We start from the raw sequence: 23,403 nt of genomic DNA on the forward strand, positions 1-23,403 counted from the left end.
ATGGGCCTCCGGGAGCTGGTGCTGTGGCTGCTGGCGGCGGCGGGGCTGGTGCGCGGTGAGTGAGCCCCGCACGGGGGGACAGGGGGGTGCCGCTGCCCGGGGGGTGCCGCTGCCCTCCGCAGCCCTGGGCAGCGCGGCGAGGTGCCGGCCGGGGCTTGGGGGTGCCCGGGGCGGCGGGGAGCGGGGAGAAGCCCCTGGAGGCACTTCAGCCGCAGCTGCTGGCCGGCAGAGTGGTGCTGCTGTAGAGGGGGGAGTTGGCGACTAGGAAAGGAGAGGGGAGAGGGGAGAGCAAAGTCTGCCCGGAGCGGGGACGGAGGCGGCTCACGTGCGGGGGACCTGTTCTGCCCTGACCCAGATTTCCTCTCCGTCTCAAAGTGCCGCTGTGCCTGGGCTGCTGCGCTCCATCCGTGCGGAGCTGCTCCCTCTCCCTCCATAGAAAATGGCAGAATAAAGATCCTCCCCGGATTCCATGTGTAAAAAGGATACAAGTCCCTGAACGTTATCAGGTGCATTGATGTAGCGCCTGCCGTCCCTGCCAGGGACCCGGTACCCACGCTTTGTGGACAGAGCACAAAGCGCTGAGCACCTGGCCCAAAGAGTTCTGATCTGTAGCTCTGAGAACAAGGCTTGGTCCTAACCTGTAGCCATTTTTCTCCCGTTGTCTCGTTGATGCCCTCCGCCGTACCTGTGCTCTGCGCCCCTGGTTACAGCCGTGCCCGGGCCGGTGTCACCACAGAGGTGGTGAATTTCCTCCGCACCACCTCTCGCCGCTGGACCACGGCGTGCATGTGTTGACGAAGTGTCACTACCCACTAGAGTTTGCCACTCCTGGCCAGCCAAAGAGGGATCCCCCTTATAGGATGATTATACATTTGTGGTATGATTTTGCTACAGTAGCTGATGAACTGTATGAATCCCAGTGGCATTTCTTATGCAGCGTGTAGGGTAACAGCTACGTGATATCTGATATAATGAGAAGAACATAACACCGTAGTTTTACTTTCCGATGTAGAATCCCAATCATTTCTCTATTTATTCCCGTGCCCAAAGAGTCCCTGCAAGGAGAGTTCCAAAGGAAGCTTTATAAGGAGCTGCTGAAAAATTACAACCCTCTGGAACGACCGGTCGCGAATGATTCCCAGCCTCTCACTGTCTATTTCACTCTCAGCCTCATGCAGATCATGGATGTGGTGAGTCTGTAACCTCATAGGAAACTATTTTTTTAAAAGGATGGATTTTCCCTTCCCAGAACAGAGATACGTGATAGCAAAGAAAGACTGCAAGACCTTGGAAAGCACAAATAATTGAAGAGAGAATGCCAAATTTTGACTGCCTTTTTATAAAAAGCAAATATAACAGTAAAGTTTGTTTCTTTCCTAGAGCTCTTGTCAATATTCCCCAATGTTCTTAGCAGTATGAAGTATTTAAGAGGATACTCAAACTTTATATTTTGCCTTTGAATCCTTAATTGTACTTGTCCAACAAGAAGTGTAGTCTGTGGGGGAATATGCAACAACGAAGGTCTTGCTTACTGGTGGTCATTTGAGCTTCTTATTTGGGAGTGGAGGGAGGAAAGGGGTGTTCTGGCCAAAATCCAGGTTATTTCTTATCTTATTTAGACAAGATTCTTAAATTCTCTGCTTACTTTTTAGCTGCTCTGTTTGCAACCACAGTTGGGTGCTATAGCGATGGATATTCTTGTGAAGTGTTTTCTAGGCTTCTAAAATGCTCTGCAGGATCTTCTGGGTTCAAATATGAGTAATTTAAGCTTCATTCTGTCACAGATGCACAAAGATCAAACTACACATAAGCAGATTTACAGTATTTATTTTTACTGAACTCAACTAGCTGTGGGTGATGATAAAGAAGTTAATTACTTAAAGCTAGTAGTTAACCTTCAAACGCCGTCATCTTTCCATCAGAACCTTAAAGTGTTCTGATGGAAACCAACAAAATTCAGAAAAGAAAAAGATGGGATTATTCATGACAAGTGGCTTGCTTTCTGTTCCCTTGGAAGCTGACAACTGCCAAAATCCAGACACTGTTCAGTTAGTATCTAAAGGTCAGTGCACACAGAACCCTGCAACTTTAAATGCTCATAGTTTCTATGCACATTTTTGCAAGTTTTAGGCTTATTCGACCTAGGGTGAAAACTAGGATATGTATTTCCACTGTGATATTTCCTATTTGCTGAAGTGAGAACAGACAGTTGTAATCAGTGACTTGTTTCAGTGTCCGTGCCACTAAAGCCAGCAGGCAAAACACATCACGCATCCCATCTGTGGCAGATGAGCTTGCACGATGCAATACCAGACAGCCAAGCAGAAGCTGTATGGGGTGTGCCTACTGGAGTGAGGGCAAGGGAAGAATGCATGCTATGCAGAGTGAAACAGTTTGTAAAGGTGCTGGCAGGTTGTCTCATGCAGACTGGGGCTGTGCACAGACACCTGGGAGCCAGCAGAGCACTGCCAGACATCAGACCAAACTGATGGAAGACAACAGCCCATACCAGGGGCTCATACCACAGATGACATGAACATCCCTTTCCCTGTAGGTGGGCACGCTTTTGTTATTAATGATACTTACTATGGGCAAGCTTAAGAAATTTTAAAAGAAGGGGATTTCCTCACACTGTGCACTCTGCAGATGCAAGCAGGAGGTGACTCCTGACACCAACACTCACTCTGAGGATACATGTAAGCAAGAATACCTTTGGAGTATCAGAGACAACAGAAAGAGCATAAAAGTGAGGGACAACACAAAAACAGTAGCTGATACCATGTTAACCAGGGATATACATGTATTCATTCCACATTTCATCTTCTAATTGGATTCCTTTAGGGTGTATCAAGGTAAAAGCCAATGAAGAGGGATTTGAAGGGCAGGGGGGAGTCATGAGGACTGGGCCTGGATGGAGTGGAGTAAGAGAGAGAAGCTGAAGTGAGGAGAAAGAAGGGCAGCACAGACCGTGCTTCAAAGGTCCGAAGGCCTGATGGCCCCTGTATGGGCCACTGCTGCAGCTATTCCTGCTGGCTCAAACCTTCCTGGGTCTCTTGCCATGTACAGCAGCAATGTGGAGGACAGGGCAGAAATAACCACTAGGTCCTCTTGGCCCCACCTGCTCTGTGGGCTGCAGTGTCAGTCTAGCTGCACTTTCCAGTGCAACAACAGCCCTGCTTCTGCAGCAACTCCTGCTGGTGGAGTCTCCAGCTGTGGCCGTGCCTTCCTACCTTCCTGCTTTTAGGTAGATTTTTATCTTTGGCAGTACCAGGCCAGTATGTCCCAGAAAGCTTAGCCAGTCTGAAGGCCTGTTCAAACTGAGCACTTTAACAGAATGTATTTTCATCATACTTCTGCAGATATCCCCACAACACACAGTGCCTCAAATGAATCTTGGACCAGGCTTCAATTAAAACCCTGTCCCAACCATGACCATATTTCTTAACACAGGCTTCCTTACATCATCACTGAAAGTGTCCTGAATGGAATAAGCTGAACATCCACGAGACTTTCAAAATTCAATTCAATCTTTACTATACAGGTTTCCCTTGCATTCTGCGTCAGTTAAGAGTGGGGCTTTCTCTTCCCCACGCTCCTGATGCAGCTATAAGCATGACCTTGCCTGCTGTACAGTGAGATGGCTGCTGGGCAGACAGATGGCTAAAGGCCAGCAGTCAGTCAACTTCAGAGTTAAAAACTTCTGGAGTTGTCATATTTAATAAATAATAATAAAAAGTAGAACTGAAGGATTAAGATGCAAATATTCACAGATTGCTAGCCAATCTGGGTATAGTCAGTAACTGGCAGTCATGGCTAATATGATTCAAAAGGGAGTTCTTGATCCTATGTGCCTTCCAAAAAATCCCCTTCATTATCAGTAAGAAGCCACAGTTTTTGTATCGACAGTTTAGTTACAGCTCATTCTGCTTGCTATAAAACTGACTGCATTTACTTCTCAGAGATCTGGGATTGACAGGCAAAGAAAGAAACCAACCATGAAGTAAATTAAGCTTCACACTACAAAACAAATGAGTTTTCTTCATTGTCAACAAGAAGCAAATGCTGGTGGGAATGACAGCTACTTGCAATAACAATTACTGGTTTAACAAGCTAGAAACAAAACATGTCATCATCATGCTATTCCTGCAGTTTATATATCCACTTTAATAGCTTCTCAGCTAATACAAGGTATACTGAGCGCTAGACCCATCCAGAGCAGATCTGTCAAGTCCCCGGCAGAACTCCAGCTGCTGATTTCCTTACTTGAACTCTCTTTGATTCCACTCTGATTTTGTTGATAGCAGAAGGGAGATAGTATACGAAACCCTTTCCCAACAAAGTGGACATTCCCTACTTTACATTTTTAGTTAATCCTTTTCCTTCTAAGAACTAGCAAATATTTCCATCTTATGCTTGCAGATATGTTTTTCATTTTCTTTTTATTAATATTTTATAATAATATGCATACTAATTTCAGGACTACCTAATGAGGGACCTGTAAGTCCAAATTGCCCCACCTTATTTTAGTCCAGCAGGAGAAAACAGCTAATGAACTGTCCAGTGAGAATGCAAGCTGACAGTATGAATTATGAAAAGTGTTTCAAGTGGGGAGGGAAAACGGGGGCAGAAAAATGCAATTTTGGAACACATTAATGAATAGGAGAGCTAGGAAATCGGGAAATGCTTAGAAGAGGTGGGAACACATGGTGGACCTGAGAGATAGCAAGGGAATTTGGAAGAATGGTGAACTTCAGGTGCATGAGGAAAGAAGCATGTTTGAAAGGGGTGGGCTTTGAAGAAGCTTCTGTGTCTAGTTAAGATGCCCTTTCAATAGAAAGATCCTACGTATTTTTTAGTTCACTTTATTCCTAAATTCCTTATAGAAGAATTGCTGCTCTTAAGCCTTGCAAACAATCTTACAATTAAATCATAAATCAGTGAAAACAAAGTAGAAACAGCCAACAAGCCAGAAGTGCTCTTCAAGGACATTTGAGATTTATAATATCAGAAGATGAATAAGAGATTTCTTTTGCTTTTTATAATTATTTGCCTAAATTTTCTTGAAATGAGAAACGCCAATCTAAAATAAATGAAAAATAACTTTCCTGCGTGATTTAATGAAGTCTTGTTTCAAAACTCCTTGCAGGAAACCAATGTATATTGAACTAATAGACATAATAAACCTGTCAGGATCTGAGTTATAAAACATTTAGAGACATCTGACTTAAGGAAGCTAAACAAAATTCAAGAATAAGCACAGAAGGAAAATCCTAACAGATGAACCCTAAGGGTATCTGCATGCCTTAGTGGCAGTAAAGGATAAGGGATTAGTGGATGGTCAGAGTTGATCATAGTCACAGCTTTAGCACAGTGTTTAAAAAAAAAAAAATCAGGACAAGATGTAGAGAAGCTACTTATTTCCTCTGTGTCTCACCTGATGGAAACCCCATTATCTCCACAAAAAGTCTTTGGCATCTGCCTATCTAATATTTCTGTGCTGGTGTGGAGTGTGAACCTAGCATATGCTTAGGGAAAACTTTCAACAGATAGATTTTTGTGAAACAGATTCTTGAAATGTTATTATTGTATATAATGTTATTATTGTATATAATTATACAATTATATTGTATAATTGGCTGGATACAATTACAGCCATCACTTTCTTAAGCACTGTGTGGAGGCAAGCACTTAACATTCGTATTTCCTCCTGTATTTCCTCCCAACGACAATATCAGAGAAGAATATTCAGACTATTGGTTTAGAGTGAGCACTAGGAACAGATGCAGAAGCAGTGCGCTTCCTGCTCTGCTAAATCTCATGCAGAACAGGGAACGGCATAGAAAAACAAATATAGTGATAGTGAAGGTATTAATTTTGTGCCTAGCCTGACATTTTTACAAGACATATTCATATTCGCTGTTAGTGCAGTTAAGGAAAACACATCTGAGAGAATTCCATCCCCAAAAGTTGGAATATGAAACCATAGAAATTAACGCAAAATGATCATACATTTACACTGCGAATTACTGCTTAGAGACACAGAAGTGAAGATCTGGAATACATTGAGATATACAGTGATAGTTCAAATTCCAAGTTTACTGCTATCTAGACAAGCAGAAAAATCCAACATGTATTTCAGTTTGAAAGGGACCTCCAGAGGTCATCTAGTCCAACCCCCTGCTCCAAATATGTCTAAATAGATCCCCTTACTCAGGACCGTGTCCAGTCAAGTACTGAACACTTCCAAGGACACAGCTTCCACAAACTCCCCCAGGTAACTTGTTTCCAGTCTGTAACTGCCATCAGGGTAAGATATTTTTCCTAACATCGGATCAGAATTTCCCATGTTCCACCTTGGAAACAACACTAAAAGCTTTCTAGAAAAATAAGGTACCCTTCCTTCTTCAGCAAGATTGGGTACCTAGCATAAAGACACTTCTAGTGAAGTGTATCAGATTTTTTTTGCTGCAAAGTATGTATTTTGACTTTAATAAAGCCTTTCTGAATAACATTCTCAGAGAAAAATACGTAGAGATGCGTATTTTGGCAAACCCACATTGCAGAATGGGTTATAAAATCATGGAGCAGTTGTCAATGATTCACTGTCAAAACAGTGAGATTTAGTTACACAGTGAGATTCCCCAGGAACCTATCTTGACCTCAATTATTTTCATTAATAGAATAGCATAGGTGGAATAAGTAGATTTTCATTAAATTAACAGATGATGTAAATTTGAGAGGGGCTTGGAGAATATTGGAGGCAAAAGTAGAATTTACCATTGTCTTATAAAAGTAGAGCAAAGGAACTGGTTTGACCCAATTTGATGCATGTTTTTTGCAAAGCCTAAATTATGTTAAATTTTGAGTACTATGTTTTAAGAAATATTTGGATGCAGTGGAAATAGACAGTGGAGGCTTTGCTTGGCTTGAATGAGTTTAATTTGATCCCTAGGTGCTTTCTGAACCAGGGCCAAAGTAGGTCAATACTGCCTTCAGATGAGGGCAGATATTTGTATTATTTTTATCATTCTATTAAGTATAAATTGTAGTCATGGTCCAGGCTTTCCCTGTGCTAGATGGTATGTAAACACAGCAGAAAAGTTCATCTCTGTTTGTAAACACTTACAGACAAGTTAGGTGTTGGCAGACTAGATATCTTTACCAGCAAAGTCATTCATGTCACTGTAACTGTGTTGATGAAACTCACAAGACAGTGTTAGTCAAATAAAAATGCTAAAGTTAAGACCAGACAAACAATTGCCTTGGGATCAGAGCAATGGCTTTCTGATATTCATTCTCATTAATATGCCTTAGATTTTTCTAAGGACTTTCAGCAACAGTACTTTGCAATTGTTGACTACCTTACAGTGTTCTGGCGCTCTCTGGTTTGAATCTCCAGTTTTTACCAGCTCTCTCTGTGGAACTCAGGACACAATTTTGTGAGTGTCCTAAGGTGACTGAAGTGCTCTGCTGCTGAAAGAGATGCTCTCAGTAGTCTCTGGCCTCATGTCCCTACCCCTCTGGCTTGCACTAGTGCCTCCGTGACTGAGTGGTGAGCTGTATCAATGTTGTGTGCAGTCATTTCTTTAGATGACTTGTCTTTAGTTTGGAGTTAGATTAACTTAAATTGCACACAAACCTCTACCCTTGGCTTTTTCACTTCTTTATTTAAAATATGTTATGTTTAGAAAACACAAGTTAGCTCCATCTCTGTCCTCATGAGCCATGTTTCTCAACCAGGAAAATGCTGGCTAAATACGATCTTAGCTTGTGAGTTCTATAGCAAGACAAAGTGACAAGGATTTGGGTGGATATAAATGTGTCCATTTTGCCCAACTCTGATAATTACTATTTTTTTCTTTTTACTAGCAGAAAAATCAGCATTAAGTCATTAATTTAAGGAAATTGAATTTAGTTATTAATCTCTATGAATGTTCAAATTGTTACTTATGTTGCACGATATCATTTAGATTGGAATCTTCCACAGCTTCTCCAGACATTTCCTAGCTAATTAAATCTTTTAGTACGTAAGCTTTCACTTATTTTCCTGTTTCTCCTGGTTCTTTTTTAAATTTCTAGTTGGGAGAAAGAAAAGTGCTGAACTTTTTTTTTTAACGTAGTGAGCAATAGCAGAATCTCAAGAGAAATCCTGTTCCTTTAGGCTGTTCAATTCACTTGTGCAGACCAAAGAAAAAATGAAAGCACGGAAACTTTCTTATGTTTATCTGAACTTAGTCAAAGTTTGCTCATTCTATATTGCCCTTGGTTACTTGTATGATTTAGAATTATATATTCAAGGGCTTTCATCCTTGTCTCATTTTACAGAGCATAAGTATACAGCTGACTTCAATGACTTACACACAGTGCTTAGAAAAGCCACTGCATAAGAATCTGCAGGCTCAGTATTTGCAATCAAATACTCTGGACCCACTGGGCAAGATAGTAATGTGAAATATTTGAAATTTTAAAAAGAAAATTATGCTGTCATTCAGAGAAGCAGAACAGATTTTATAAAGAAACAGACTATAAAACAAACACCCCCTCAAAAAAAAAAAATAAAGAGAGAAATTTAAATCTGGTAAGACAAATAAAACAACCAGATCAACAGGCTCATTGAAAAATGGTGCTAAAGAAGTTTTTAAGCTGTTTATCAAACCTCAGCAGCCGCTTTGTAAACAATGGTTGTGGCAGAAGCTCATCAAATCTGCATTATTCTTTTAATTTTTTGCATTCATTTTGGTACATTAGAAAAAGTCTCTCCAAGCTTTATTTTTCTTTAACTTGGCTGCTTCCCTCCATGCTGAAAGGAGAAAATATTTTAATTTCCATCTTGCAGCCATTTGCCATTCTACCATGATTTATTCCTTAGAATTTAGAAGAGCAGAACAGCTGGGATATGATTTTCAATATTTTTAATTAGTTTAATACCTGTGGAAATTACTGAATTATAACGTAAAAGTTTTCTGCTTCCCCTCAAAATATGAAGAACAGATCTTCTCCAATAACAGCCTAAAATATTCTGATAATCGATGTATTTAAACAAGCAGCCAACATATCTCCAACCCTACTGTTGAGATTCAGGTTTACTAGGAGAAATTGAAGACTTATTTTTGTGGTATTTGTCAATTTTTCCTGTACTTTTAAATTCTTCTGTTGAATATTTTCTGGCCTTTTGGACTATTTTTTTCATCAGTATCTTTCTTCTATCTTTTTATCTTTTATCAGTATCTAGTCTTCTCAGACAATGCTAGTTCAGGAAAGAGTAGATGTTCATTGTTTGAGAACTTCAGGACTTTTGTTCTGGTTTCACAGGAGAGGTCTCCTGTTTAAATCACCTGGGAATTGTAATCCAATCAGGTTTTGTGTTTGCTTGCTTGTTTCTAATATCACAGAATCATAGAATGGTTTGGATTGGAAAGGACTGTAAGGATCATCTGGTTCCAGACCCCTGCCATGGGCAGGGACACCTCCCACCGGACCAGGCTGCCCAAAGCCCCATCCTGTCTGGCCTTGAACACATCCAGGGATGGGGCACCCACAGCTTCCCTGGGCAACCCGTGCCAGGGCCTCACCACCTCTGAGTGAAAAATTTATTCCTAAAACACAAGAAAAGCAAAGCAGTTTCTTTTAACATTCCTCTCATCCCTTGAGATATAATCAGCCCTAACCATGAAAGCTTAGTACCTTGTTTTGTAAACACACTGGTATGGATACTGCATTAACACAAGATGTGAGCAGATACCTAATGGTATGTGACTTGTGATGAAGGTTTTTATCCATACTATGAAAAGCATGATTAAAGTCCTAGAAAGTAGATTCTGATGTGCTGGATTGCTGTAAAGCACAGGAAGAAGAGCACAAAGCTTACTAGAACATGGAGTTTTCAAATTCACATCATCTAGAAATTACTAGTCCTCAGTAATCAGATAACAAAACCAAACTACAGCACAAGACATAGTTTCTGAGAGTCCTGCCTTTCTAACTAGCGCTTGTCCTTATACAAGGATTTAAATTCAGAGAAGTTTAGGGACTGAAATGAATACACACCTTGTAATTTTAAGAGTTCCTCTTTTTATAAAGACTATTTACAGTTAAAATTACAATATTTCTGTCATATTCAAGTACTAGACAATACATCATGCTGTGGTTTTTATGCGCACATGGACTGATTACATGCTCTATAAATCTGGTGCTCCTCGGCAAAGCCTGTTTTACTGTGCATGTGAAGATGGAAGCTGACTTAATTCGTCTTGGATTTGATTTGCCTCTGACTGCACTGTGAACACGCACTGAGGGAAGAGTCCAGTGCAGGTGGCTGCCCCTGCCAGACCCATTTCTTGCCCAGGAAGGCTCCTGGAAGTGCTGTGCGAAGATTCTGTGGGCTGGATGAATTCTATGGGGAAAAGCAACCCCTGCCTAACCAGCACGGCCTCTGCCCTGCTCCTGTAACGTGACCTGTGTGGGTCCACAAGTTGGCAGAAGTGCTGCAGCAATTTCAGGGCTGATGACAAGCGAAGCCAGTAACTGCTGCCAAAGCAATGCACCTAACCTCCAGTGCTGTCCTTGGAAGCACCTGTGCTACCAGAGGAGCTTGGGGACTGGAGTAAAGCACCAGTGTTGGTTTAACAGTTTTAAATGTTAGTCCTGATGGGTATGACTCTTGAACAGTGGAGTATGTGGTATTGTTTCATTTATGTCTGTATTTTCCGACCTGTGCAGATACACTGATTGCTTTTCTCTCAGAAAAGCATACACTATAAAAAGTTTTCAGTAATTTGCAAACTAATAGTGCTGACAACAGTTGAACAAAGCATTGCCAGAGGATTGCAAGCAATTTTCTATCTATGAAGAGTATATTAACATAGAAACATTTAAATGTTAATTACTTCAAATTTAGATGATACAGATTTGAATTCTTCAGTTTCTGTAAACTCCTCACCATGCTTGACTGAATAGACTACTGAGCAATCCAACTGTTCCCAAGCTAAATATATCTCTGAGTTACAACAAAGTAAAAAAAAAAAGGTGTGGGGGGAAGTATCACAATGGGTTGGCAGCAGGCAGCACACAGCATATATGTACAAGCACTTATAGAGAAAAATGAAATTCAAAATTCATTTAGAATTTCAAACACTTAAATGTTTATTTTCAGTGTCGACTAATTTATTTTGAATTTTTAAGTTATTTAACATTAAAATAGATTGTTTTCCAAGAATAACTAGAAGAAGCCTAACGTACAGTTAAATTCAGATTTAACTGTCATTTATGATCGCATGTGCGTGGCTGTTCACTGAAACCAGAATTTGATTTGTAAAGAGGAAAGGTTGTTAACTCTGGCTTCAACACCAGCTATACTGGGAAGTGCTAACAGCATGGCATAAAAGATTTTATTGGCAGCAACATAAGAATATGAAATCTATCCAGTTTGTCCCTCCAAAATCCTCTAGCAGTGATGCGAAGTTGTATTTGCATGGCCTGTAAGCATATCCCTATGTTACGTACATGATGATCAATAACCACGTGCAAAGTTGGTGGACCCATGCCCATGCTTATACAGCACCCTTGGGACTTGTATTGTTCTCTGTGTTCAGCTGTGAGTATTAAGAGATTTCTGTTGTTGGTAGCCCCATAATTACCCTCCATAGCTATGCAGTTGTGTCAGTTGACTATCTGAGGAGCAAGAAGCAGACCTTTCACACCCCACCACCAAGAGTACAAAAGGCAAGAATGAAGATGGTAAAAGTAATGAGCACTGCTAAATTTGACTGAAACATTCACTGAGCTCAAGAAATTCAGATAAGCATGGATTTTAGGAATTTGGAGATTTTGCTCCATCTCTGACCCCATCAGCAGAAATGTTCATTTCATAGGAGAGAGTTTGCTCTTTTGAGTTGCCGCAGACAGCAGCCTGAAGGACTGTGTAGGTGTTCTGACATTTCAGTCATGACGCTTGTTGCATTTGTGAAGAAAGAGACACACAGGTGATTTTCATCAACATATTCCTCTCAGCCAAACTCATTGATCAACATCTTTTTTTAGTGACTCTGTATAGGCACCAAAGAGAAGTGACCTCATGGATTCTCAGGGGTATTTTAAAATGAAGACCCTGTAAAAGAAGACTGTTTCCGTGCATCTGCATTTCTCCCTTCCTTGCCTAACCCGCCCTCCCCTTTCATTTCTGAATCTGGTGGTTAAGTTGAAGAAGTAACCTTGATAATGAGGAGAGGACGTGTAGACATCTAAGTTCCTACAGACTTCTTGAAAGCACACAGTGAGGTAGTGGATGAAGAGAAATCATTGGGTGGGGTGGCTTACCATTAAGTCATCCATTTTGTCTCTTAATGTAAGAGGAGTGATGTCAATTCTGTGTCTCCTCAAAAGTAATGTGTAGCCACAACCTTCTTGCAACACAAATCTGAACAACAGAAAAATAATGGCACTAACAGCGAGACATGGCACTAAGGGACATGGTTTCGTGATGGGACTCAGTAGGTCAGGTTGATGGTTAGACTTGATGATCTTGCAGGTCTCTTCCAACCCAAATGATTCTGTGATTCTATTCTCATTCTAAAACCTGTCCCTGATAAGATGTAGGGTGAGGAATACCTAGATTTATGCAATGCTGATTCATCCTCTCATCCTGGGCGATTAAGGTGTCTTTGTAATACTTTGTGGACCACTGTGCCAAGAGCTGCAGAGCCATTCAGCAGGATAAGCAATGCATTTTGTATTTCACCCTTCTCCAGGGTATTTTCTAATTGCCATGGTGATGTGCCTGTGCCATGTCCTGGATTGAACAGAGACCTTGAGACATCTAGAGACATCTACAGACATCTAGAATATTGGTTTATACTTATTATTACAGAAATGTGGGGAGTTCTTGCTTAATTTGCCTACATTTCAAAAGTTGGAGGAAAAACAGCATAGCCAGAGAGACTGTCTGAGATGAGTGACAGCAGTTTGCTAACCGGTCCTCTGAAGCTGGCTTTGGCTCTCTCCATTTGCAGCGGACTATTCCTCGTGGTTGTGGCCTGCTCAGATGCCTCTGTGGCTCTGGTGTGTGCCTCAGAGGTACTGCAGTTTTAGCATGTGCACTGTTGCTAAAACACGGCTGACATGCTCTGGTCAGCTGTGGAAATTTCTATTGCATGAAAGAGCATAGAAGAATGGTGGCAAGGGGCTGGTGCTGGAGCTGTATGCTCTGATCACAGTGAGGGAGAGGAAGAGGCAGCTCTGTGTTCAGCTCCTAGTTCTTCCACAAACCCTGTCTTCTCTCCTTGAAGACATCACTTGCATTCCTTCTACAATAATTTACTACATAAAAATGCTATAGCAGCATTTCCCTGTGATTTTGAACATTTTGATGAGGAAGACTTAATAACAAGCCATATATGACTTAAAATTGATAAGCAAGAATAAAATATAGGTGAATCCCTAGATATAAGTCTATCTTAGCATTACTGTGACATCAGGGTGTAACAACCTGACCTTTCAACTTCTGTGTTTTGCAGCTTATCTCTAGGCAAATTCAGCAGCTTCAAAGGCTTCAATTCCCGTTTTAACTCTGTTTGGGGAGGAAGGCTAGGGGAGCTCTTTCATTCCCTCTTAGTCTGGGGAACGGTCTGTACTTGCCAGATCCCAGCATGCGTTAGGAGCTGGCGTGCCTATCCGTGTCTATCCGTGTCAAACTGGCAATGGGAGCCACCACCTAGAGCCAGTGCTGAGCACTAACGCAGGGTTCAGTCTTCTCAATGGGAGCGCCATGGAACACAACTGAATCGAGACTGACTGGGAGGGAAGGTGACAATACAGTTATTACTTAGCATGTTTGCGGTAAATGCAACGACACTTTTAGGTCTATGCTATATTTAATAATTGAACTGAGTGAAACCTACAGTGAATCATGGGAATTCATAAGTTGAAATAAATTCACCCTCCCTCTCTTGCTCTTCAAAAGAATATTTTTTCCCACAAGATGTTCTGAAGTATGTTCCTAGCTATGCTGTACTCTGCTCGTTTAATAAGCCTGATCCCTGCTTGTCTTTGCAAGGGTGAATGTGTTCAAATCTAAATACAATCTCTTGTTAATAATGATGTACTGAAAAAGAAAAATGACTGCTATTACAATTACATCCCCATGGTAACAGAAATGGTACATCATGAGCCTGTTACACACGTTTGTAATCTCCACTTCTTTTCTGTGAAACTAGGTGGAAATAAGTCTCAAGTCCACTGCCAGGACAAAGCCCTGTTACAGTCAATGGCAGTCACAACTGTCAGATGTTCTGTCAGAGTATAAAAGGAATGGAAACACATTCCTGTGTTTTAAGTAGGCTCAGATGCTCTGTCCAGAGTTAAGATGGCTCTTCTGTACTCTGTCTCCAGCAGTTTGGCTGCTGCATAAGATTTGCATCAATCCAGAAGACCCGTGCACTGTTTTGAACAAACTCTGCCTTTCTTTTAAGCAGGACAAAGTAACTGGGGAGAGAGCACAGGCTGCTTCTTGAAAAAAGCATGTTAGACCAAATGGTATAAGGAAACCCCTGGAGTTTTTCAGACTTGCAAAACAGAGCACATATGGGACAATTTCAAAAACAAATCAAAACACCAAAACCCCAAACCCTCAGAATTTTACTTGTAATTAAGGGCAGCTTTTTTCTTTACCTTTATGTTCCCTAAAAACCTATTTCACATCATCAACTCTCCACATGGCTTTTTATTCCTATGCAAAAAAACAACAAATAATCCTTAATTCCATCCCAGTTTGCATTTTAATCGATCTTGCCTTTTAGCAGGGGAAAATGTAGGCGATTCCTTAGGCTTCAGGGGTAACAAACATGCCCCAATAGGGAGCAGCCTCTGTTACAGTCTTAAAGATCAAGACTTGCTACTGCCCCCACCTAAGGACTACAGGCAGTCCTTGGCAAGCAGCAGCAATTTTCATTTCAACGTCTCTGCAGAAGTGTTGGGCTTCATCCTGTCACTGTGGCTGCCTAAAAGCATGCCTGCAGCTCCAACCACAAGATACATGAGCACCTTGCTGGCTTCAATGTTTTTATCCTTACATATATAGCACAGAGCTGAGGAAGCATTATTGCCCCTGTTTTCTCAAACAGGAAGGTGAAGCACAGTGATAACCAGGTGTCCACCACTCCGAAGGACAATTTCAAGATAAGGAATTCCCTGTTCCCAGACTTTCCTCTGACTTAATCTTTTCTTCCTTTCCAATTTCCTGCTACATGAGCGGCTTGCTATGGAACCTGTCTAGGATCTGGCTTTGCTGGGGAACTCATTCTATATCTCTTTTATCCTCTTCCAAGTCTATGGCACTGCTTCAATGCTGGGCTCTCAGATATGATCTTCAGCACATTGCTTGTACAACGGATTATGTCTGCTCCATCGTTAGGGCCTGATAGCTTCCACGAATCTTAGCTCCACTTGATAGCAGCTTGATCTGACAGCATCAGAGAACTGTCAAAAGAAGCCAAAAGCTAGCAGTAGATGTATCTTTTGCCAACTGGCCATATTATGAGTGCTTAACTCACCCTCCGGTCCCTTCTCTCAGAATTAACACTAAGAATGCAGGCCTTTTCACTTTGTACAGAGCTCAGTGCGTGACCCTAAAAAGGAAGAGGAAGAAAACCCCAAGCTGTGTTGTGAAAAAATTCCCTCACTAATTAAACATGGCAGGATTTTAAATGAGGTGGGATAAAACTTCATTAGGTGCTAGTACTTTGACAGAAGATGCTGAGAATGTTTAATGAACGAGTGCTGAGACAGTGAGGTAAGAGCTAATGAACTAATTAACCTTCTGGTTTTAAGAGGCTAACATTCAAGCAAACAGAAGTGAAAATCTATATTGGAAGTGCCTTACCAGGCTCTCACTGGCTGCCAGCCCATTCTTAATTTCAGCCTACAATTACGAACGCTGGTCTTGTGATGAGATGCTGGTCAGGAACCTAGCATTTTTGCTAATACTGAGGGATGTCTTAACATGTTTCTAGGAACTTTTATTAAGGTTCATAGTAACCGAAGTGCAGTTCAAGGAGGTGCCGAAGAAAGCTGGAAGCAAGCTGTGTCTCTAAAGCCTTATAATGCTGGTTCTTCAAATGCACACAGGCTTTCTCTGAAATCACAGGGTGAGAACTTGACTCTGCTGCTATCAGGAGGAGTTCTGTTGCTTACTCTGCAGTTTGCACACTTGTGTTTAACTAACTTTAAGAGTCATGCAGTATGCCACTGCTATGCCAACTCATTCAGAGTTAAGGCTCTAAGCCAAATCATATTAACTGTGTTTCTATAGAAGCATTACATGAACTACCCTTCATCTGTGAAGGCAAAGACTGCTGATGCTAAAATTTTCATAGCCATGTAAGAGGCTTCTGGTTCTCAGATGCGAACAGTGGTACAATTTAGAAGTCCTTCTGAAAACTGAGGCCCTTTCACATGTTGAATCAATAAATAAAGGTTTTTGGAATTATATATCGTTTATGAAAATTCTGATTTAGTTAAATATTTCTCAAAATGAAATTCAGGAACTTACTAACTTGTCTTTCAACAAAGCAAGTGATTTTTTTTCTTTACAGCTGTATGTAATTATTTATCAAAACATTTAGAAGACTGATGCAGTCTGAAGAGTTAACATAGCTGTTTTTAGAGAAAGAAAGGAGATTAACGGGTTTTAGGAAATGCTTTTATTAGAAATAAGCATTTAGGAAATGTGACTGTAGTCAGTTGTTTTGCTAGTTGAAAATCTTTAGCTTACTTATGGGGAAGAAAATACTACACTCTTCTGAAGGGGAATTTGCTTAGGAGTCTTGCAGAAAATGGACAAGAGAGGGACAAGCATTGCCTGGAAAGACAAGGGAGCAGGAAGGGGAAAAGACTTTCTATAGAGACTCTGACAGTGCATATAAACACCGGGTCTCTCCTCAGCCCCAAGGTGCCTACAGAGCAGCGTTTTAATTGATGGACAGCAGCATTGCCTCCTCCTGTGCCCAGAAATGTGCTATCTATCTTGGCCCTGAGAAACATAAATGATGAGTGAGCATGTCTGGAGATTAGAACAGAAGGAGCTGAATAGACTCTAGTGTATGAGCAGTGACAAGCAAAAAAGGCTTCTGTGAAGCTTTCATTCTCTGAAAGAAAAGTCATTCCAGTCATCTGGAAGCAGTCTGCAAACTTGGACTGGATTTTGTTAAAAGGTTTTAATTATAAAACTGACATGGTTTGTGTTGATGGTTCTGTTGCCCCTCAGTTTTCCACCAGCCCAATGCTCCGCAGTCCTATGACACTTCTTGTCATGCTTTCAGATTCTCCTGTTCATGCTATTCTGCTTCAGGAAAAAAAAATAAAGTCTATGGAGCAGAAAGTAGATTCTGCATTTTTCATCATCCATGTTATTACCACACTAAAAAGTATTTTTTCTTTTGTGTTGTTGTCATTACATAAATATTTAATTTCTTCCCTTCAAGAGGGAAGGGAATATGATGGCAGCCCCCTGGTAGCAGTATGTTTTCAAAGAGGTGACACGGTAGGAGTGGATGCTCCCTGACTACATCAACCATCTTCACCTGGGAACCCCAGCCACAGCTGCAGTGCTGTGACTAAACTCCCTGGTGACATTAGCAACATAGCCCTCGTTCCTTAGATTTTACTTTTTCTGTGATTTAGGTGACATTTAACCATGTAGAAATAAATGAAGAATTGAAGTGCAAGAGTTACTGCTAATAGATTTTAGTTAGGACATCATTTTATGCAAGTCTTCTGGGAAGCATTCATTTCTTGCTACTTGCACGTCACCGTCTGCATGCCAGGCTACAGGCTGACTTCGCTTTTCCCTTTGGTTTTGCTGGGTAGCTTTTCTAGCATGGATGCTAAATAAGCTGACATCCCTTTGAAAGTAAGCAGATAATGTCCCTTACAATGTTTATATTGCTCAGGCTAATGTCCTGCACAAAGCATTGTCAAATTTCCACATATCTTCTTTTGCATATTTTTTGGACCATAGAGTAAGGGTAGGGTAATGTGAGAATCTGATACTCTGCTTCCAAAGGTGATCGGTCTGACAGACTGTTTTAAAATTAAAAGGCAGACAAAATCAGAGGGGAAATGGAAGAATGAAGACAGTGCAATTCCCTGCAAGAACTTACAGAAATTTTTGATACCTCTAGCTTCAAAAATGAATGAAGGACCATTCAAGCCTTCCTGATGCCAACTACTTTCCCTTCGTTAATCATGCTACCATAAAAAAATGTGATAACCAACCCAGTAGCAGCTGCCACCTGCCATCACAGATCATGACTACAATTACGAATTAAGCAGACCGAGGTAGCCTCCCACCAACTTCCCATGCACAAATGAAACCTAACTAACTCCTCGTGAGCTGGGCCACTTCTCCAGTACCACCACCTGCACAGCACATAACCTAACATAGCTGGCATGGGAAAAAATACCATAGCAGTCCAGACTACATTATACAGTTACTGGCCTCATTCTCTGACTAATTTTCCCTGCATTTGAGAATGTCTCAAGGTCTTTTCTTTGCCCCTTTGTAGTAGAAAAGGTTTGTAACAGGAGCTGCCTTGCCTTGGCATTCTACATTTTTTACAAAGTGGTCATAAAATACTGCGATGCAACAAGAAACGGTGACATTCTGTGGAACATTTCAAGCCCACCCATCATTTTATGGGGAAGTACGGCACAACTCTGATGAAAAATGATAATAATGCAGTTTGCTGTAAAGCTTCTAAAGCAGTATCAAAAGTCCCCTAGACAGGAGAAACTCTGCAGAATGTCTTCTGCCCCACCTCCACCAGCTTCACTTGGGCCTGGAGAAAGGGACAAAGCCTTTAAATCAGAAGCTTTCCTCTAGTGATGGGTGAGTCAATCCAATAATGACTACAATTTTGGAAGCCATTTGCTCCTAGGAAAAATGCTATAAACCAACTCTCAGCATGCAGTGAGTTCTTGTAGCTGAGGAGCCATGATAGGATTTACGATTCAAACACTGATGGATCCTGAAATATAGTGATCCAAGTGGGAGCTATTTTGATCAAGCATACTCTTTAAGGCTCTAAACATTTAAAATGCCAGAAAGAAACACCAGGAAAGCAGCATGGTCCATCTTCATTTAGGGTTTGTCTTCACCGTAAAAGTTATTTTTGAAGTAGTACTCTCTAGATACTCAATTTCTGGTTGGTTTTGAGTGAAAGATTATTGCTCAGAATAACTCTTGGCTTTCAGCAGCTGGATTAGTGCCCCAGCAAATGTCTGCAGAGTCTCCTGCAGGCAACCTGGGATGGCTCTGCCATGTGCCCAGCTGCAAGGCAGCGTGGCAGGCAGCTGAATCACTGCCAGCAGCACAGCTGGATCGAAGGGCTGCTGCTCTCTTCAGCTGGGCTGCTTTCACTGGTGAGTGCGAGCTTCCTAGCCTGGTTCTGTGATGTGTGCTGGTTGATAGTAGAGCTCCTTTATGTTATTCCAGAAATAGTTCGTCTGACTACGCTGTAGACTCAGGGCTTCAAAATAAATCCCCATGGCATATCATTAGCTTGAGCACCAGCAGCACTCCAGCTTTAGTGCAGTCTTTTCCTGCTACTCAAAAGGGAACTTTTAAAACATCACTTATCTAAAGCTGGAGCCATTTGTGTGTAGAAAAAGATCACGCTGGGAGTAAAATGTGAGTTTAACTCAGGATTTAACAGTGCAGGAGTACATGCCGTTTAGCTAATCATCCTGAAACGAGTTTCCCACAACATAATGGATTCTGAATTGCCCTGTACCTTTGTGTAGCCAGGCAGACCTGTGCAGAGCAACAAACCTACTGTGTCCTGTGGTGAAGCCACATAGCAGTGGTGCCCTCAGCTTTGCTTAGGTGCAATAGATTGGACATTGTGTCCATAGGAACTTGGCATGTTCATCTGGGATGACACACAGAGCCTTGAGAAAATGCTACTGAACTTTACATGCTGTTACCATTGGCAGTGTTTACGTCTGACCTAAAATGCTGAATAGAAACATATACAGGCTTTACATATCCCTCAATTGCAACACTGTTTTATAGACTTCTGTTCATGGTATGAATGATCTCTTAAGCATTGTTTCTTTCACTCATTAATTAAAGATCCCAGGTAAATTAGTTTTGTTGTGCTCTTATACCATATGGAGCTTACTCAGAAAGGCATCAAGTTAATGTTTGCATGGCTAGAGAATAACAGCTACTATTACAAATTAATTACTACTTTGCCTGGCTGACATCTTCAGCAATGTCTTCGGTATGCTTCATAATGTATTTCTGGTACCAAAGAGTTAAAGAAGCCTGTTTCCCCAGGATGCCATTTAAATGAGTTGTTCCCTTGAGATAAGATTCAGTGAAAAAGTAAGGTTCACAGAGGTGACGAAGCAGAAAATAGGAAAAGTGCTGAATCACTTCCTGTGGTCTATGATTCCTTATATTTTTTATTTACTTTTTTATTTTAAAGGAACTTAGGAATGTGCATTTGAGGGCAGACTTTATTGATTCACAATACTGATCTTTACCTAAATATTTTACTTGTCTCTATGTTGTACATTTAGTTGTGATTACACACAACCTAGTAATGCTGGCACGTGCCTACCAATGCTGTTCCTCAAAAGGCTCCACTTGCTTTCAGAATACTGTTACCCCTTGCACTGTAGTGCTAATCTAATATCACTTCACTTAAACAGCACTCCGAACTTTTGTTCAATTATAAGTCCACCAAGCAACAGCAAAAGAGTATTCACCTTTAGTAAAGAGTATTATCAAAAAAAACAGCTGTTTTGGTATGAAATATGATTAAATCTTTTTTGGCCATATTGGGGCATTTAGGAACAAAATTTAAGTTCAAGAGAGAGATATCTAAATTCAGAGGTCTAGATAGACAAGCAACTCTGACAGTTCCTGCTGTACAGGTGACTGAAACTTGCTATCTTGCTTCCTTAGACTGCAAATGAAGCACTGGCTCTTGCTGGGACAGGGATTGTGCATTCAGCTCTGTTGTCGACGGAAGGAAGACACAGACGCTCAATATGAGTGAACAGTGAACTTCAACCTTAATGGATAGCTCAGTCGCCTTTTATCTAGTTCGAACATAATCAACTCATACATATTGCAAAAACTAAGCTCAGGATTGGCTAACATTTCCCGCTCTTTTCAGGTAGTTCCTCCTTCTTTTAGCCACCGTCCCGCCTTAGGGACTGTCCCCATCGCTCAAGGGCATCGTGTCCTTGAGCCTGATTGGCTCTCAGCCAGCTGTGTACGTGCCAGACTCATGTGAGTTGAGTACGGTACTTCACTAGCCCATTGCCTCTTAACTGCCCAACATCCACGTGTCCTATTTCACTTAACCATTCCTCCACAATTCCCCCGTTTTTATTTTGCGCTACAAATACCTTCTCTGTGAGTTGCTCTAGTTTCTTAGTTAGGCAGTTAAAGATTATACGTGCAGCAACTATAATCAATATAATTATAAGTAGAAAGCGAAGTCCCTCTTTAACTAACAAAACCCATCCACCCATGTTCCCAAAAACAGATTTAAGCCAACCTTCAAACCAACTATCTTGTACTACAATTTTTTTGCATATGATCCCTTAACCATTTCAACTGGTCGTGAATTGACTAACCATGGTCGGAAAGATAAAAGCAACACATTCCTTCTACATCTTCACACCCATGTCCCTGAGCCAGCAGTAAGAAATCAATAGCGGCCCTATTTTGCAATACAGCATGTCTTAGACTCTCCATATATTGTGACATTTCAGAAAGAACTTGTGTTGTTACATTTGATTGTTTAACAGCCCAACAAGCAAGCTTATTAATGTTAGTCAAAGCGTGTGCAGTTCCCACACCAGGCACCAAAGAAGCAAAGAATCTTTCTGCTGGACCCCACAATTCTACATCATCATTACAGTCAGAACCCAAAGTTTTTAGTTCTCGTTTAATTCTTCTGCTCCTTGTCGAGTTCTGCCACGAGTGTAAATCTGGAGTGAAAAGTGTGAGTCGCCCTAGGTAACACGGTCCTCCAAAAGCATTGGCTGGTACTCCTTGCCATGCACGGTCTCCACAGATCAAAAACATGCCAGAGAGAAGCAGCACAGCCGCCGCTGCTTCCATGGTTACGTCAGACAGGCTGCAGGGTCCTGATGTCCGTCCCTCTGCTCTGTGCCGACTCGCCACACGGTGAACTCCAAGTGCAGCGCTGCTCGTGGCGGTGACTGAGGGGGGGGAGGCTCCCATTGCCCCGTAGCCCCCTGAGGCAGCGTTACTGTTCTCACTGAAGGCGGCAGTGGGCAATGCCCAGCTCCAGCACTTCCCGGCAATCCCAGTCGCTCTGTAGCGGCAGCAGCGACTCTCTGCTCAGCCTGATGTGTAGCTAAAGCGCTAGTGACTGTTCTCCAAGGCTTCAATAATTTTTTAGCAGACTTAATATCATTAATAACATCAAACAATTTATCTCCAAATTTACGCCACTCTGTTTGTTCAAAAAACTGTATCAGGATTTGTAAAACAACCCTGCGCTACTGCATATGCTAATAACCCTGGCAAATCTTTTTCTACAATCTATATCTAAAATACTCCGCTTTTCTAAAAAGCATCTGAGCAAATTATACGCCGCTTGTTTTTCATACCTTTATATATACAGTTACAGCCTTTCCAAAGACCTCGGCGGCGCTTTTCCGGCGGGACCCTTTATAGGCTCATCCCGAGTGCGGGGACTCCCTTCCACCTTCTGAGCTGCGGGTGCGGGGACTCCTGTCCCTTTCACCTTTCAGACCTTGGCGACGCGTGACCGTCGGGATCCTCTCCCGGGTGCGGGGACTCCACGTCCCTTTCACCTTCCCGACGCGGGTGCGGGGATTCTTGTCCCTTCCACCTCCTGGGCTGCGTTGCAGGACCAGTTCCTCCCTTATTCCGTCGAACACGTGGCCCAGGATCACTGCCAGCAGTGTCCAAATCCCGTTCAGACTGGTCCCTGTTCGGGCGCCAATTTGTTGTCGACGGAAGGAAGACACAGACGCTCAATATGAGTGAACAGTGAACTTCAACCTTAATGGATAGCTCAGTCGCCTTTTATCTAGTTCGAACATAATCAACTCATACATATTGCAAAAACTAAGCTCAGGATTGGCTAACATTTCCCGCTCTTTTCAGGTAGTTCCTCCTTCTTTTAGCCACCGTCCCGCCTTAGGGACTGTCCCCATCGCTCAAGGGCATCGTGTCCTTGAGCCTGATTGGCTCTCAGCCAGCTGTGTACGTGCCAGACTCATGTGAGTTGAGTACGGTACTTCACTAGCCCATTGCCTCTTAACTGCCCAACATCCACGTGTCCTATTTCACTTAACCATTCCTCCACACAGCTCAGAGGGCAGAACATGGCCAGT

At 41.8% G+C, this 23,403-nt stretch overlaps 1 protein-coding gene across 1 annotated transcript in view; it reads left to right on the forward strand.

Annotated features, from left to right (window-relative positions):
• Nucleotides 1-23,403, forward strand: part of CHRFAM7A (CHRNA7 (exons 5-10) and FAM7A (exons A-E) fusion) — a gene marked incomplete at both ends in the record, with an annotated part of 41,538 nt that continues 18,135 nt past the window's right edge. Inside the window, 2 exons of the mRNA XM_084293662.1 lie at nucleotides 1-55; nucleotides 1,051-1,190. Of these exons, the coding sequence (XP_084149788.1) occupies nucleotides 1-55; nucleotides 1,051-1,190 (195 nt within the window). The remainder of the gene's footprint in view (nucleotides 56-1,050; nucleotides 1,191-23,403) is intronic.

This window comes from Netta rufina, assembly GCF_964035555.1.
Source record: "Netta rufina genome assembly, chromosome: 11".
Taxonomy (NCBI): domain Eukaryota; kingdom Metazoa; phylum Chordata; class Aves; order Anseriformes; family Anatidae; genus Netta; species Netta rufina.